Raw genomic sequence first — 15,501 nt, 5'->3', positions numbered from 1 at the left:
GGGATAGGGTGGAGATGTGGGGATAGGGTGGGGGTGATGGGGTGGAGGTGTGGGGATAGGGTGGAGGTGTGGGGATAGGGTGGAGGTGTGGGGATAGGGTGGTGGTGTGGTGATGGGGTGGAGGTGTGGGCATAGGGTGGAGGCATAGGGTGGAGGTGTGGGGATAGGGTGGATAGGGTTTAGGTAGGGTGCTCTTTCCAAGGGCCGGTGCAGACTCGATGGGCTGAATGGCATCCTTCTGTACTGTAAATTCTATGATTCTCCCCACAGACAGTTCAAGGGAAACTGTCCTAACTTTTTAGATATATCTCCATACCTGAAATTTCCCATCCCTGGAACCATTCTTGGGAATCCTTTCTGCATTCTCCTGAATGGCTTCACATCTTTCCTCAAGTGTGGCATCGAGAACTGGTGCAATACTCCAGCTGTGACTGAGCTAGTGTCTCATACAAATTCAACATGACCGCCTTGCCTTTGTATCTAATAAAGCCTAGGATCCTGTATGCTTTATTAAACACTCTCTGAACCTGTCCCACCACCTGACCTGATTTATGCACGTTTAGCACAGGGCTAAATCGCTGGCTTTGAAAGCAGACCCAGGCAGGCCAGCAGCACGGTTCAATTCCCATACCAGCCTCCCCGGACAGGCGCCGGAATGTGGCGACTAGGGGCTTTTCACAGTAACTTCGTTTGAAGCCTACTTGTGACAATAAGCGATTTTCATTTCATTTCATTTCATTCATTTAGTCCAACGTCCCTCTGTTCCTGCACCCTCTTTGTAATTGGTCCCTTTATTTTATAATAGTCTCTTCGAGCTCTGATGACCAAAATGAGTCACTTCAAGCATTTAATTTATATATGTGGACAGTGTGGTGCTCCGTGTACCATGCCAGGTACATGTGGGCTGCGGTGCTCCATATACCATGTCAGGAACATGAGATCAGTGCGGTGCCCTGTGTACCATGTCAGGTACGTGTTGGGTGCAGTGCCCTATATACCATGTCAGGTATATGTGGGGTGACATGTCCCATGTACCTTGTCAGGTATATGTGTTGTCCGGTACTCTAGATATCATGTCAGACGCATGTCCTGTGCGGTGCCCCATGTACCATGTCAGGTAGGTGGTGCGCCATGCCATGTGTACCATGCCAGGTACATGTGATGTATGGTGCCCTGTGTACCATGTTTTGTATATGGGGTTTTCTGTGTTCTGTACGGGGTGTATTATTATATGATGTGTGCTGTGTCCTGTGTACCACACAGAACACACAGAACAGTACAGCACAGAACAGGCCCTTCGGCCCTCGATGTTGTGCCGAGCAATGATCACCCTACTCAAACCCACGTATCCACCCCATACCCGTAATCCAACAACCCCCCCTTCACCTTACATTTTAGGACACTACGGGCAATTTATCATGGCCAATCCACCTAACCCGCACATCTTTGGACTGTGGGAGGAAACCGGAGCACCCGGAGGAAACACACGCACACACGTGGAGGACGTGCAAACTCCGCACAGACAGTGACCCAGCCGGGAATCGAACCTGGGACCCTGGAGCTGTGAAGCATTTATGCTAACCACCATGCTACCGTGCTGCCACATAGGAAAAGTGTGACACATGCTGCCCTGTGTACTGTGACAGGATTACAATGTGCGAGTGCATCATAAATTGATGAAGAGATACCTCTCGCAGTTGGCTCTGCTGATTCTCTGCCATGTTTAGGAGTCTCAGTGGAAAGGTACTCACCGATGCGTGACTCCCTGGCGACAGGATCTTGTTGCATCGCTCACATTTCAGACAGAACTTGTGCCAGTCCCTTCCCAACGAAGTCACTTTCTCAGCTGAAACAATAGCAATCAGTCAGAAACATGCTCAATTATTCATTAACTGAGAACTGGCACATTAGCAACAGAGACAGCCCTACCTCACGATTAGTTTTGTACATTTAGTTCGAAAGCTGCAACGAGATGGAACACTCAAAGGATGAATGTTTTCCATGTTAACTCCTTAAATTGGATCCCCCTCACTTTTCATCCTCTCTTTAAACCCTCTTTTATCTCCCTCCCCCAAAAAAGGGCAGAAATCCTATCCTCAACCTGTCTGTCAGAAATGTCATCTAAAAAAGACTTTCATAGAATTTGCAGTGCAGAAGGAAGCCATTCGGCCTATCGTGTCTGCACCGGCCCTTGGAAAGAGCACCCTACTTGAGCCACACCTCCACCCTATCCCCGTAACCCAGTAACCCCACCTAACCTTTTTGTTTTTGTAAAATATATTTATTCTCCATTTTCACATTTTCTCCAGAATTCACACCCCACCCGCAAGCAGTAAATGGTAACAAATACAAAGTCAATTTCCTTATCAACAACAACGATCCCATCCTCCCACCACCCCAAGCAATGACCCACCTGACAATATAAGCATCAAATAGAACAAACCCTCCCACGGTGGGACAAACAAAGGAGAAATAAAAGAGAAAGGAATTAGGAATTGCCTATGGTCACCATTAACCTATAGAGTCCAAAATTCAATGCCATCCAATCCCCGAAAGAGTACAGTAGATGACACCTATGCATTGCAAGCCCCACCCCCCTCCCCGGCTCCTCCCCTCCACTTCCTCTTACAAAACTCCTCCCCCCCCATCTTTCCACCCCGGCTCGACTCATCGGGACCTATTCTGCCAGGCTCTGATGGCCACAGACCCTCCCCCCACCCCAGCTTAAACCGGCCAGTGTGGAGGCCCCCGCCCAGGTCTCTTTCCCCCTTGCCCGGCCCCAGGAAAACCTAGAAATCCCCTTCAGCACACAACCCCCGCATACACCAATGTACACCATACATCCAAGGAACCATCATTGCAAATGAAAGTCCCCTCTCTTCCCTTGTTCAAGTATATGCAATGTTGGTTCATTTAGCACATACACCCTCCGCAGTGAAAAAATACAGTTACATGAGGCTACACGGGTACATGACCATTTCTCAATTCAGCCACAGTCCTTCTGCCTTCTCAATCTCCTCCGTTGCTTCCGCCATCCCGAAATAAAAGTCCTTGGATTTTGAGGTCACCCTCAACTTAGCTGGGTATACTATGCTGCACCGCACCTTACTGATGTACAGCGCCTTCTTCACCCGGCTGAAGGCAGCCCGCCTCCTCGCCAGCTCCACCGTAAAGTCCTGATATATGCGTATACCAGCTCCAGCCCACAGCGCCGGCCCTAGGGTTGCTGGCGCCCCGGGAACCTGAACTTCGGCGCCCTTGGGGGGGGTGGGGCGGGGCCGAGGAGGGGGGGGGTGGCGGGGCCGAGGAGGGGGGGGGGCGGGGCCGAGGAGGGGGGGCGGGACCGAGGGGGGGGCGGGGCCGAGGAGGGGGGGGCGGGCGGACCCGAGGGGGGGCGGGCCGAGGGGGGGGCGGTGGGGGAGCGGACCGAGGGGGGGGGCGGGGGGAGCGGACCGAGGGGGATGGGGGCGGACCGAGCGGGGGGGGGCGGACCGAGCGGGGGGGCGGACCGAGCGGGCAGCCCTGGGGGAGGGCGGCCACCGCGCATGCGCTGTTTGGCACCGGCCCAACTGCGCATGCGCGGGACCCGAGTCTCTGGCGCCCCCTAGCACATGGCGCCCCGGGCGACTGCCCGAGTTGCCGGTGCCTTGAGCCGGCCCTGCCAGCCCACTGAACCACCCGCTTCTGCTTTGCCCAGCACAGGACCTTCTCCTTCACATTGTACCTACGGAGACACAGAGTCACTACTCTTCACGGCTCACTCGCCTTTGGTACAGGCCTCCACGACCGAGCCTGATCCAGCTTATATCGGGAGGGATCATCCCCCTCCCCCAATAGCTTCACCAGCATCGTGGCAAAATACTCAGTTGGCCTCGGCCCTTCCACTCCTTCGGGCAGACCCACAATCCTCAGATTCTGTCACCTGGATCTGTTTTCCAAGTCGTCCATTTTGGCTCATAGACCCTCGATGATCTCTATCACCTTCCACATCTCCTACCCCATCGAGGTAAGTTTATCGCTGTGCTGTAACAATGTCGCTTCCACTTCCTTCAGCGCCTTGCCTTGCTCCCGCGCCTCCGCCACTGCGTTCAATACCGCCGCCCTCACCGGGGAAATCACCTCCTCCACCAGCACTTTCAATACCGCCCCCATCTCCTTCCTCATTGCCTCCATGTGTTTCGTAAACTGCCTTTCGAGTTCCACGGCCATCACCTTAGTAATTTCTGCAGCCGTGGGCAATGCGGCCTCCCCTGGTGCCCCAGCCTCCATTTACCTTGCCGTCCCGGCTGTGACCTTTCCACTCCCCAACGGATTTTCAGCTGTTTTTTTCACGGCCGTTTTTTTACTTGTTCTCGTCATCTTCCTTCACTGTGCCTTCTCCCTGCTTTTGCCGCCTCTGTTACCCCTGGGACCAGGCGTTAGATCCAGAAAATGCCGTTCCCAAGCGGGAGCACTCCAATGTGTGGCTGCCTCCCACCCGCCGTCACCGGAAGTCCCCCACCTAACCTTTTTGGTCACTAAGGGCAATTTAGCATGGCCAATCCACCTAACCCGCACATCTTTGGACTGCGGGAGGAAACCGGAGCACCCGGAGGAAACCCACGCAGACACGGGGAGAACGTGCAGACTCCGCACAGTCACCCGAGGCCAGAATTGAGCCCGGGTCCCTGGCACTGTGAGACAGCAGTGTTAACCACTGTGCTGCGTTTATATAGCGCCTTTCACAGCTTTAGGGCATCCCAATATGTTTTACAACCAATGAAGTACTTTTGAAGTGTAGTCATTATTGCAATGCAATCAATCAATTCCCAATCAATTCCAGATGGTGCCAGAGCGAGGCGACTCTCTGCAAGCTCTCCCCAACAGATCCACTTTTAAAAAAAATTTTTATTCAAATTTTCAACACGTTTTAACCAACAAAAACAGGAGAAAAAGAACAATAAAAATAACAGTAGCGCCCCCCCCCCCCCCACCCCCAATACCGAAACAATAACTAAACAAAAGTAATTAACACATACCCAATAAAGAAAAAAAAACAACCAGCCCATTCCCCCCCCCCCCCCCCCCCCGCCCCCACCCCCCCGGGTTGCTGTTGAAACTGACCATCCTCTAACGCTCCGCCAGAAAGTCTAGAAACGGTTGCCACCGCCGGAAGAACCCTTGCACCGACCCCTTTAGGGCAAACTTGACCCTCTCCAGTTTGATAAACCCAGCCATATCGTTGACCCAGGATTCCACGCCCGGGGGCCTCGCATCCTTCCACTGTAGAAGAATCCTGCGCCGGGCTACCAGGGACGCAAAGGCCAGAATACCGGCCTCTTTCGCCTCCTGCACTCCCAGCTTCGCTGCTATCCCAAATATTGCGAGCCCCCAGCCCAGCTCAACCCTGGAGCCAACCACCCTTGTCAGCGTCTCCGCAACGCCCCTCCAAAAGCCCTCCAGCGCAGGGCATGCCCAAAACATGTGGGTGTGGTTTGCTGGGCTCCCTGAACACCTGACATACCTGTCCTCTCCCCCAAATAACCGGCTCAGCCTTGTCCCAGTCATGTGCACCCTATGCAGCATCTTCAATTGAATTAAACTGAGCCTCGCGCAGGAGGAGGAGGAATTCACCTTCCCCAGGGCATCCGCCCACGTCCCCTCGTCGATCTCCTTTCCCAGCTCCTCCTCCCACTTACCTTTCAGCTCCTCCACCGAGGCCTCCTTCCCCTCTTGCATCACTTGGTAGATTGCCGAAATCCTCCCCTCACCAACCCACGTCCCCGAGAGCACCCTGTCCTGAACCCCCCTTGATGGCAACAGTGGAAACTCCGCCACCTGCCGCCTGACAGACGCCCTTACCTGCATGTATCTGAAGGTGTTCCCTGGGGGAAGGCCAAGCCTCCCCTCCAACTCAATTTTCTCGAATGAAGAACTTTGGATCATTAGAATGTTAAACGTCTCTGAACTTCAAATACTTAAACAGGAATATAACTGGTTTGTCCATAATTATATATAGACTGCTGGATATTATTACACAGTGGAGATCATTTCCTCCTGGCAGCCCAGCTCCAGATTTCAGTTTGATTCCCCCCAGACGTAGAATATGACCAATGCCTTGGCGTTGGGCCATGGTTTAGCCCTTTCATTGCTTGGCTTTGATGATGCAGAAGCTCTCAGAATATACCTATTCTTTTTTTTTAAAGTACATAAAGATCCCACAGCACCATTTGGAAGGAGAGCAGGGAGGTCTCCCTGGCTAACGTTTCTCTCTCCAGCAACATATTAATCTGGTCCTTTTCACATTACTGTTAACAGGAGTTTGTGGTGTGCTAATTGGTTTCTGTGGCACTTCAAAAGCACTTCATTGGCTGTAAAGAGCTTTGAGACATCCGGAGGTACGGTGGCACAGTGGTTAGCACTGCTGCCTCACAACGCCAGTGAGCCACGTTCAATTCCAGTCTCGGGTGACTGACTATGTGGAGTTTGGACTTTCTCCCAAACCGGGTGCTCCGGTTTCCTCCCACGGTCCAAAGATGTGCAGGTTAGGTGGATTGGTCATGCTAAATTGCCCTTTAGTGTCCGACGGTTAGGTGGTGTAACAGGGTTACGAGGATAGGTTGATGGAGTGGGTCTAGATAGGGTGCTCTTTCAGAGGGTCAGTGCAGATTTCATGGGCCGAATGGTCTCCTTCTGCACTGTCAGGAGTCTATGGATAAATGCAAAGCCTTTTTTCGAATGTCCTGGATTCCCACCTGGGCAAAGATCTCTTTCCAGTGCAGAGGAGGTCTTCCATTATCCTGGACAAAATTCCTAGTTCATTCAAATCAGGATAACATCACATTCCAGCTTGCAGTATTCTTCAACATCAAAGAGTAATTGTTGTGAAGGCCTCTTGAGTGTAAATACAATTCATTCGGCAGGCCCATTTGGAAAGATCTAAATCAGGCAGCCTGGTATCAGTAGATTAGCTCAAGTATTAATACAAATGTTCCTCACTAAATCATCCCTTTCAAGAGATATTATAAGGCTGTAAAATTGTATAAACAAGGCACTGGCAATCATTGTTCGCAACCATAGTTCAGAGACTCAACACAGCTCTATCACAGAGGAAGCACCTTTCATTCCCCAGCTCCTGGTTAATTGATCCCAGCGGAATTGCAATCCCACCACTTCCGACGAAACCTGCTTACGATGCTGGGACACACTTCCCACAGTGCTTGTGTGAACTTGCTATGTGTTAGAAAGATCGACAAAACATTAAACCAAAGCTCTGTCAGTTCTCTTGGGGAGATATAAAGGGTCCCAGTTTTGAAGAATTGGGGAATTACCCCCGGTGTCTTGGCCACTCCCTCAACCAACATCAAACAAGTATATGATTCATTATCACATTGCTGCTTGTGTGAACTTGATATGCGTTAACTGGCTGTCACATTTCCTACATTACAACATGCAAAAGTGCAGTAAAGCACTTTGGAGCATCCCAAAGTTGTGAAGGGCACTATATAAGTACTGTAAACAAGATAGAGTCCCCCCCCCCCTCCAAGTTCCAAATAGCCCCCCTATCTCCTTCCCACAATGTCTAAACAGGACTGCCCTGGAACACCCACCGTTTCAGCCTGCTCCTGCCCCACTCAATTGATTTCTTCCATCAACTGCTTTCTTCCTTTCCTAATTCAGTCTCTTCCCAACTACATCTGTGACTCTTCTGATGTCCTCTGTAACTTTAACAGTTCCCAGTTCACAGCATCACAGAATAATAGTGCAAAAGAGGCCCTTCAGCCCATCAAGTCTGCACTGACTCATGAAAGACACATGGCTAGCTTCCGAGCCCGAACTATCTCCTCTTCACTGTGGATGTCGAATCTCCTAATGCCTCCACCCCTACCAGGATGGCCGAAGAGCATCCCACTTCTTCCTTGAATGGAGTCACAACCGGTCCCCATCCATCAGCACTTTCCTCAGCTTCTAACGTTGAACAATATCTCCTTCAGCTTCATACACTTCCTCCAAATAAAATGGGTTGCTATGGGTAACCGAATGGGTCCTCGCTGATATATTGTATAATATGTGGAACATTCCTTGTTCCAGTCCCACTCAGGTACTCTCCCTCACCTATGTTTTCCAGCTCAATGATGTGTGTACTGGTGTCACTCTCACCCTGAACCCAAAAATGTCTTCATCTTTATTCCCAATTTCTACCCTCCTCACACTGTCACGCGCTCCAGCTCTTCTCTTCCTGGACTTCTTTGTCTCCATTTCAGGAGATGGTGAGTATTTATTGGTAGCGTATAAACCCACTGGCGACTCTCATATGCTACCTCGGCTACACTTCCGAAAACCCCTTTTAAGGACGCTATTACATTCTCCCAGATTCTGTTGCATTTGATTGGATGATGCAATCTTCCATACTAATGTTCTGATTTGCCTTCCTTTTCTGTCAATCAAGGATTCTTTCCACAATAGTTGACAGTCTCCTTGACCAGGTCAGCTCCATTGCCCCTGCTTTGCCCCTTGCTCTCCTCCTCCCTCCCAGAGACATAATAGGTTTCTCCTTGTCCTCACCTTCCATCTCACCTGCTTCCAGATTTAATGGATCATCATCCATCATTCCTGCCACCTCCAGTGTGATGCCATCACCCCCTTCTTTCCTCCTAGCATTCCAAAGGGAAGCGACACCCTGGTCCACTCCTCAATCACCCCCAGTGTTCCATGCTCTTCCCATGACATCTTACCAGGCAATAGCAGGAGGCAACACTTGCCTCCCTGTTTCTCCACCCTTCCCTAGGTCCCCATTCCTTCCAAATAAAACAGTGGGCGCGCCCTACTAGCCACACTGCATCTGAAAAGAAGTACCATGGCGCAAAGTGGCCGGTAAATGACGGGACACCACGCTCCCAGGATTTGCCCAGCTCGCCATCTGGGTGCCAGCCTGGCATTGTCAAGGTTCCTGGGTGCCACAGGCAGGGACCCTGCCAAGGTACCATGCTGGCTGCGCCAAGGTGCAAAACTGGCATTTTTTGCACCGTGGTGATCGGGCCAGGAGGCGGGAATGGGGGCAGGGGTGCGATGGGCCCAGGGACCCTCCTTAAAGTGAGTTGGGACTTTGGGGAGGTTTGGGGGTCACATCGGGAGCTTGAGAGATTGGGACGCCATTTAAAAATGACGTTCCAATCTCTCACTGCACGAGGAGTTCTGGGAGTGGAGTTCCTCAGTGCAGAAAATGGGTCTGAGTGCAGCTGAGGGCCACGTTCCCCATTGAGGCCCTGTCTCTAACCGGATGTGCATTAGATGGCAGGCTGTTTATAAACCTTGTTTATAGCATGGTGTTTCTTGGTGCTGTGAGCACCAGTAAGCACACAGCTAAACGCGCTCGCTATGGGACACTTCCCATTTAGATCCGGCCCAGTGACTTAGTTGAATTTACTGTACTGAACCTGCTGCTCATGATGTGGTTCCCATTACATTGGGATGACTCAACACAGACTGCCCTGCGAAACCCTTCCTCAAGAATGACCCTGAGTTTTCAGCTGGCTGCCATTTTAGATCTCTGATCTCTGCCTCCTGGATTCCAACGCCTATAGAAGATTAAGATTGATCTAACGGAGGTGCTTAAAGTGATTTAAAAATTTGACAGGATAGATAAAAGGGTAAGTGCTTTCACTGATGGAGGAAATCACCTTAAAATTAGGGCTAATTTGCTCAGGGAATATGTCAGATAGTGCAAAGGGCAGAGGAAACCTGGGATGCTTTCCTCTACAAAGTTGTTGAGGCTCAGGGTGGTTTGATGTTGGGAATAGGTGGAGGTGGGGGGTTAACTGAGAATTTCAAAACTGTGATTGATAGATTGTTGTTCGTGAAGGAGATGAATGATGATGGAAACAAAGTTAAGATCCTGATCAGCAACAACCTAATGGAATGGCCGACAGGCTTGAGGGTCTAAACGGTCTCCTCTCGATTCCACGGTCCCCTAAATGCAAATACCTCCTTTCATCCTTTTAAACAGAAACGCACAGTGACAGGGTTGGGGGAAGCTCAGTTATCAACCGACTCACCTGCTATTAACAGACCAGGGTTTTTAAAAACCAACATCTGTTTAAAAACTAAAACATTGTTCCAGGATGTAGTCGCTCATCTCCTAAAATAGCAGCAGACAGAACAGAGAAATGGTGGAAAGGCAGTTATTGGAAAGAATGGAAGGAAATAATCAAGAGGAAATTCAGTGCAGCAGGGCTGCTGAGTCTAGTTTTCCTCTTTGGAACAAGAAGTGTGAATGATATTTGAACCATCAGCTTGCAGTGAATGGCACACCCAGGGCCTAATCCAAGTACAGGCCTTGCGGAGCATGGTTGCTATGGGTGACCAGAGCGATGACTAGAAGTCTGAATCTAAAGAACTCTTTGAACCGGCTGGGCCTGTGGACCTCTCACAGGCCTCAACAATTCTGAAGCAATGGCGACATTTTAAAAAAAACTGTGCATCACCCAGCCCTTTCAGCTTGAAACGCACTTTCAATAAATGAATAATGTGACCTTTTGTTCACTAGGCTACACAGAACAACTGGCTTAAGGCAGCTGTTGCCCTCATGCACACACTTGGACCCAGATTGAGGCAAAACTCCCTGTTCCTGTCTTTATCCTGCACAGCAGTTTGGAACAGCAAAACAGATGTGCATTTTCATAGCACCTTTCACACAATCCTTAGGATATCGCAAAATGCTTTACAGCCAATCAATTGTGTTTTTGAAGCACAGTCACTGTTGATGAGGGAACTGTGCCAGCCAATTTAAAGGTTCCATAAAACAGCAACACAATAATCTGTTTTTTGTGATGTTGATTGAGGGAAGCAAATTAACCAGAACACCAGAGGGAACTCCCCTACTCTTGTTCAAATTATGCCATAGGATCTTTTACCTCCACGCGAGGGGGCAGATGGGGCCGCTCCATCTCATTTGAGAGACAGCATCTCTGAAGGCGCAGTGCTCACTCAATACATGGTAGCACAGTGGTTAGCCCTGTTGCTTCACAGCTCCAGGGTCCCGGGTTCGATTACCGGCTTGGGTCACTGCCTGTGCGGAGTCTGCAGGTTCTCCCCGTGTCTGCGTGGGTTTCCTCCGGGTGCTCCGGTTTCCTCCCACAAGTCCCGAAAGACGTGCTGTTAGGTAATTTGGACATGGTGAAATCTCCCTCTGTGGATTGACTTGAACCCACAATCTCCCGACTCAAGAGATGACTGTGCCACCCTCTGGGTAGAGCTCAGAGAATGAATTAGCAGTGATTGGCAGAGTCAGAGACCTATGATGGGTTATAAAATAAGTAATATCCCCCCAACCCAGCCCCTAGCCTGCCCACACATAACCTGTGGGCTATTGCTGATGGTAAGGCAAGTCGCCTAAAATTGGATGCTCCCAGTAGAGAGGTGAGAGAGGCCAGCGGATTGTTAAGGTGAGATCTGCGCCCCCTTGGGTCCATGATTGATTTCCTTGAGGAGAAGAAACAGAGTCAATGGGGCAATGTTACAGGCTGACCTGTTTCCCCAAGATACAACAACAAAGCTTATGGCCCAACTGGCATGTCACCATTCTGCAGGACATGAATTCCAAATAAGCAAAGTGCACATTCCCGTCACTTTAATTGTTAATGATGCTTGCTGGCAGATAGCCCTCAAGGGGAAATAACATTAGCATCGGCGCAGGTGACCTGACAGAGGTCTTTAACATTATGAAGGGATCGAGAGGAGGACATATTTTCTACTTGTGGGCGTGTCCAAACCGGGGGGGGGGGGGGGGGGGGGGCATAAATATAAATTAGGCACCAATAAATTAAATGCTGGAGAAATTCAGTGACTGGCAAGAATGTGGGACTCGCTACCGCAAGGAGCAGTGAGGTGAGTCGCAGTCATGTATTTAAGGAGTAAATTAGCTGGTTGCAGTGTGAAGGGAAGAAGGATAGGATTAGATGAAGTAGAATGAGGAATGGATCAGATTGTGCCTATTACTTGCTGTACATTTGATGTAATTCTATCAGCTTCTAATTCCTCTTTCCCAACACAGCAGGAGCCAGCACCTGGAGAATTTTTAACTGCACAGACATATGCCATGTCCCAGACCACAGCTGCATGCCCCTCCCATCTTCCTGGACGAGTCGCAGTCTCCTCCCAGACACAGTCTGCTCTTAACAGCAGTTGTCCATGCTCCTTAAACAGGCTGCATTCCCACAGTCGGGAATTCCTTCCAAAACACCAGGCAGCTCGCCACCTCCCAGTTCCTGGGCACAACCGGCGGCAACTTAATCCTCTCTGGCGCCAGGGTGCCCGTTCTGATCCGCGGCATCTGCCCAGTTAAAGTGCCGGGGGAGGCACAGGAGAACCGGAACGAATCTAGGGGTTCAACTGAATCAGACTTTCAGGCAACACTTGCAAACTATCAGCAACGGTGTTAGATGTCGCGTCCTTTTGTGCGAGAATAGCTCAGTTTAAAGCACTAGGGCATCTGGTACGAGAGAATGCTGACGATACAATCAAACAGCCAGAACACACACTGTGAAACTCCAGCAGCAGTGTCCGTCTTGTGATGCTAACCGTTTAGCATTTTTGTCCATTCATTTTTGTAAAATAAATAAGAATGGTACCAGCGTATATGCAGCTGGTTAAAAAAAACCTACAAAGTGTAACACTGAATATCATAACCACTAACAATCCCCTTATTCATGTGGTGGAGAGGTTATGTTACTAGACTAATAATCCAAAGAAGGTGAGTTTAAATCCCATCATGGCAGTTTGACAATCTGAATTTAATTTAACAGAAAAACTCTGAAAATAACACACTGGTGTCAGTAACCACAAAACTGTGAGGTTGTTGCACATATCTAGGTTCTCCAGTTACCAGTTCTAGTTGCTGTGATTAAGCTGCTTTCTCTGGGACTGCACTAGGTGTGGTCCAGCTCCCAGTCGATGTCACTTAACAGTCTCAAACCCTCAAGCACCCTGCAATCCAGTTCCAGGCGGTGACTCTGACCCTCAGCAGAATTGTTCTATCAGAACATAGAACATAGAACAGTACAGCACAGAACAGGCCCTTCGGCCCTCGATGTTGTGCCGAGCCATGATCACCCTACTCAAACCCACGTATCCACCCTATACCCGTAACCCAACAAACCCCCCCTTAACCTTACTTTTTAGGACACTACGGGCAATTTAGCATAGCCAATCCACCTAACCCGCACATCTTTGGACTGTGGGAGGAAACCGGAGCACCCGGAGGAAACTCACGCACACACGGGGAGGACGTGCAGACTCCGCACAGACAGTGACCCAGCCGGGAATCGAACCTGGGACCCTGGAGCTGTGAAGCATTTATGCTAACCACCATGCTACCAGTCAGAATCCTTAAGCCCCCTCCTCAGCCCCTTCATCCCCAATCACTGGTCAGTGGAGACAATCTATTTACCCACAGCTTTTCTTTCCAATTAAGAGGCAATTTAGAGCGGCCAATCCACCTACCCTGCACATCTTTGGGTTGTGGGGGTGAAACCCACGCAACACAGGGAAAATGTGTAAACTCCACATGGACAGTGACCCGGGGTGGGCATCTAACCTGGGACCTCAGCACTGTGAGGCAGCAGTGCTAACCACTGTGCTACCATGCTGCCCTAACTTACCCGCAGCTTTAAGGTCTCCAGGCTGTAATGATATGTATAGTACCAGTGTAGTAAAGGGTTAACATCTGAACTTATGTGTAAATCAAATACTAGATGGTGTTACTAATTCACTGTATATATGCGCGCTGGATTCTCCAAAAATGGGGCGATGTTCCCACACCAGCGTAAAAACACTGGGGGCTGTTTTATTCTGGAGATTCCTTAAAAATATTAGCAGCTATTCTCCGACCTTGAAGGGGCTGGCAGGGCCCCGGAGTGCTTCTCGCAGCTTCAGCTGCAGATACGTGCCCCCGCACTTCCAGTTCCGAGTCCGCGCATGCCCATGGCGGCGGACTCAAGCGGCTGCGCCGAACATGATGGCGGACCTGGACGAGGAAAGAAGGTCCCAACGATCGGCCCCGCGCTGCTACATATTACACTTCCGATCGCCACTCCGGCAGCCCATAAGTCCCCCCCCCCCCCCCCCCCCGCCCGTTACTTGATCCTCCCGCCCCCCCACCAGAGCGGCCGCAGCCTGAGTCTGCAGATGCCATTCAAGGTTCCCGAAGGCCAATACATGGTTAGAACCACGCCATCGGGAACTCGGCCAGTTTTGCCGGAGAATCGTGGGGGGGTGGGGGCCTCTGTCAATGGCCCTCCTCCAGCTGTGCCACGTAATTCGTGCGTGAGTGATTCTCCGGGGAACGCGATTTCGGCGCAGGACTGCGGAGGATTCAGCCCGGCATCTCTCGGAATTCTGGGAGAAATTGAAGGGAACATGATGAGAGCACAGTGAGAATTGAATGTAGAGATATAGCATGAGGTCAAGTCATAGTGTAGTTTAATAGTTAGATAGATTATTGATTGCTGTACTACAGATTCAGTATCATTAGTTTATTATCTATAACTCAGTAGAGTGGGCAAACTTCATTTAGTTTAGTACTGTAAAATAAATTTGTTTTTGATTCAAACTTCTTGGCCGGGATTCTCCGACCCCCTTGCCGGGTCGGAGAATCCCTTGGGGGGGGGGGGGGGGGGGCGGCGTGAATCCCGATGCTGGATGCAGTATTCTCGGCCGGCGAATAATCCCGCCGACGGGAATCACGCCACGCGCCTCGCAGAATCGTGAGAATTGTCGCGAAGCGATGGGCCCTGGGGCTGCTTCAATTCTCCGGGGGGGGGGGGGCTGGGGAGGGGAGTGTGGGGATGGGGAGGGGAGTGCCGGGGATGGGGAGGGGGGTGCCGGAGATGGGGAGGGGAGTACCGGGGATGGGGAGGGGAGTGCCGGGGATGCGAGTGCCGGGGATGGGGAGGGGAGTGCCAGGGATGGGGAGGGGAGTGCTGGGGATGGGAGGGGGAGGGGGGGGGGGGAGTGCTGGGGAGGGGGGTGCCGGGGCTGGGGAGGGGAGTGCCGGGGCCGGGGAGGGGAGTGCCGGGGATGGGGAGGGGAGTGACGGGGATGGGGAGGGGAGTGCCGGGGATGGGGAGGGGAGTGCTGGGGAGGGGAGTTCCGGGGATGGGGTGGGAGTGCCGGGAATGGGGAGGGGAGTGCCGGGGATGGGGTGGGAGTGCCGGGGATGGGGAGGGGAGTGCCGGGGATGGGGAGGGGAGTGCCGGGGATGGGGAGGGGAGAGCCGGGGATGGGGAGGGGAGTGCCGGGGATGGGGAGGGGAGTGCCGGGATGGGGAGGGAGTGCCGGGGATGGGGAGGGGAGTGCCGGGGATGGGGAGGGGAGTGCCGGGGATGGGAGGGGAGTGCCGGGGATGGGGAGGGGAGTGCGGGGGAGGGGAGTGCCGGGGATGGGGAGGGGAGTGCCGGGGATGGGGTGGGGAGTGCGGGGGATGGGGAGGGGAGTGCCGGGGATGGGGAGGGGAGTGCCGGGATG

The 15,501-nt window shown here is 51.6% G+C and overlaps 1 protein-coding gene across 2 annotated transcripts in view; it reads right to left on the bottom strand.

Annotated features, from left to right (window-relative positions):
• The window catches only part of LOC119955797 (cysteine-rich protein 2-like), a 74,469-nt gene that overhangs the window by 39,435 nt on the left and 19,533 nt on the right, over positions 1 to 15,501 (bottom strand). The window contains exon 2 of one of the 2 annotated variants that reach the window (XM_038782380.1): positions 1,752 to 1,846. The exons of the other annotated variant lie outside the window; for it this stretch is intronic. Coding sequence (XP_038638308.1) covers positions 1,752 to 1,846 — 95 coding nt within the window. The remainder of the gene's footprint in view (positions 1 to 1,751; positions 1,847 to 15,501) is intronic. 2 annotated transcript variants of the gene reach the window in all.

Source organism: Scyliorhinus canicula, chromosome 2 (assembly GCF_902713615.1).
Source record: "Scyliorhinus canicula chromosome 2, sScyCan1.1, whole genome shotgun sequence".
NCBI classification, from domain to species: domain Eukaryota; kingdom Metazoa; phylum Chordata; class Chondrichthyes; order Carcharhiniformes; family Scyliorhinidae; genus Scyliorhinus; species Scyliorhinus canicula.
This window is presented reverse-complemented; position numbering and strand designations above follow the sequence as displayed.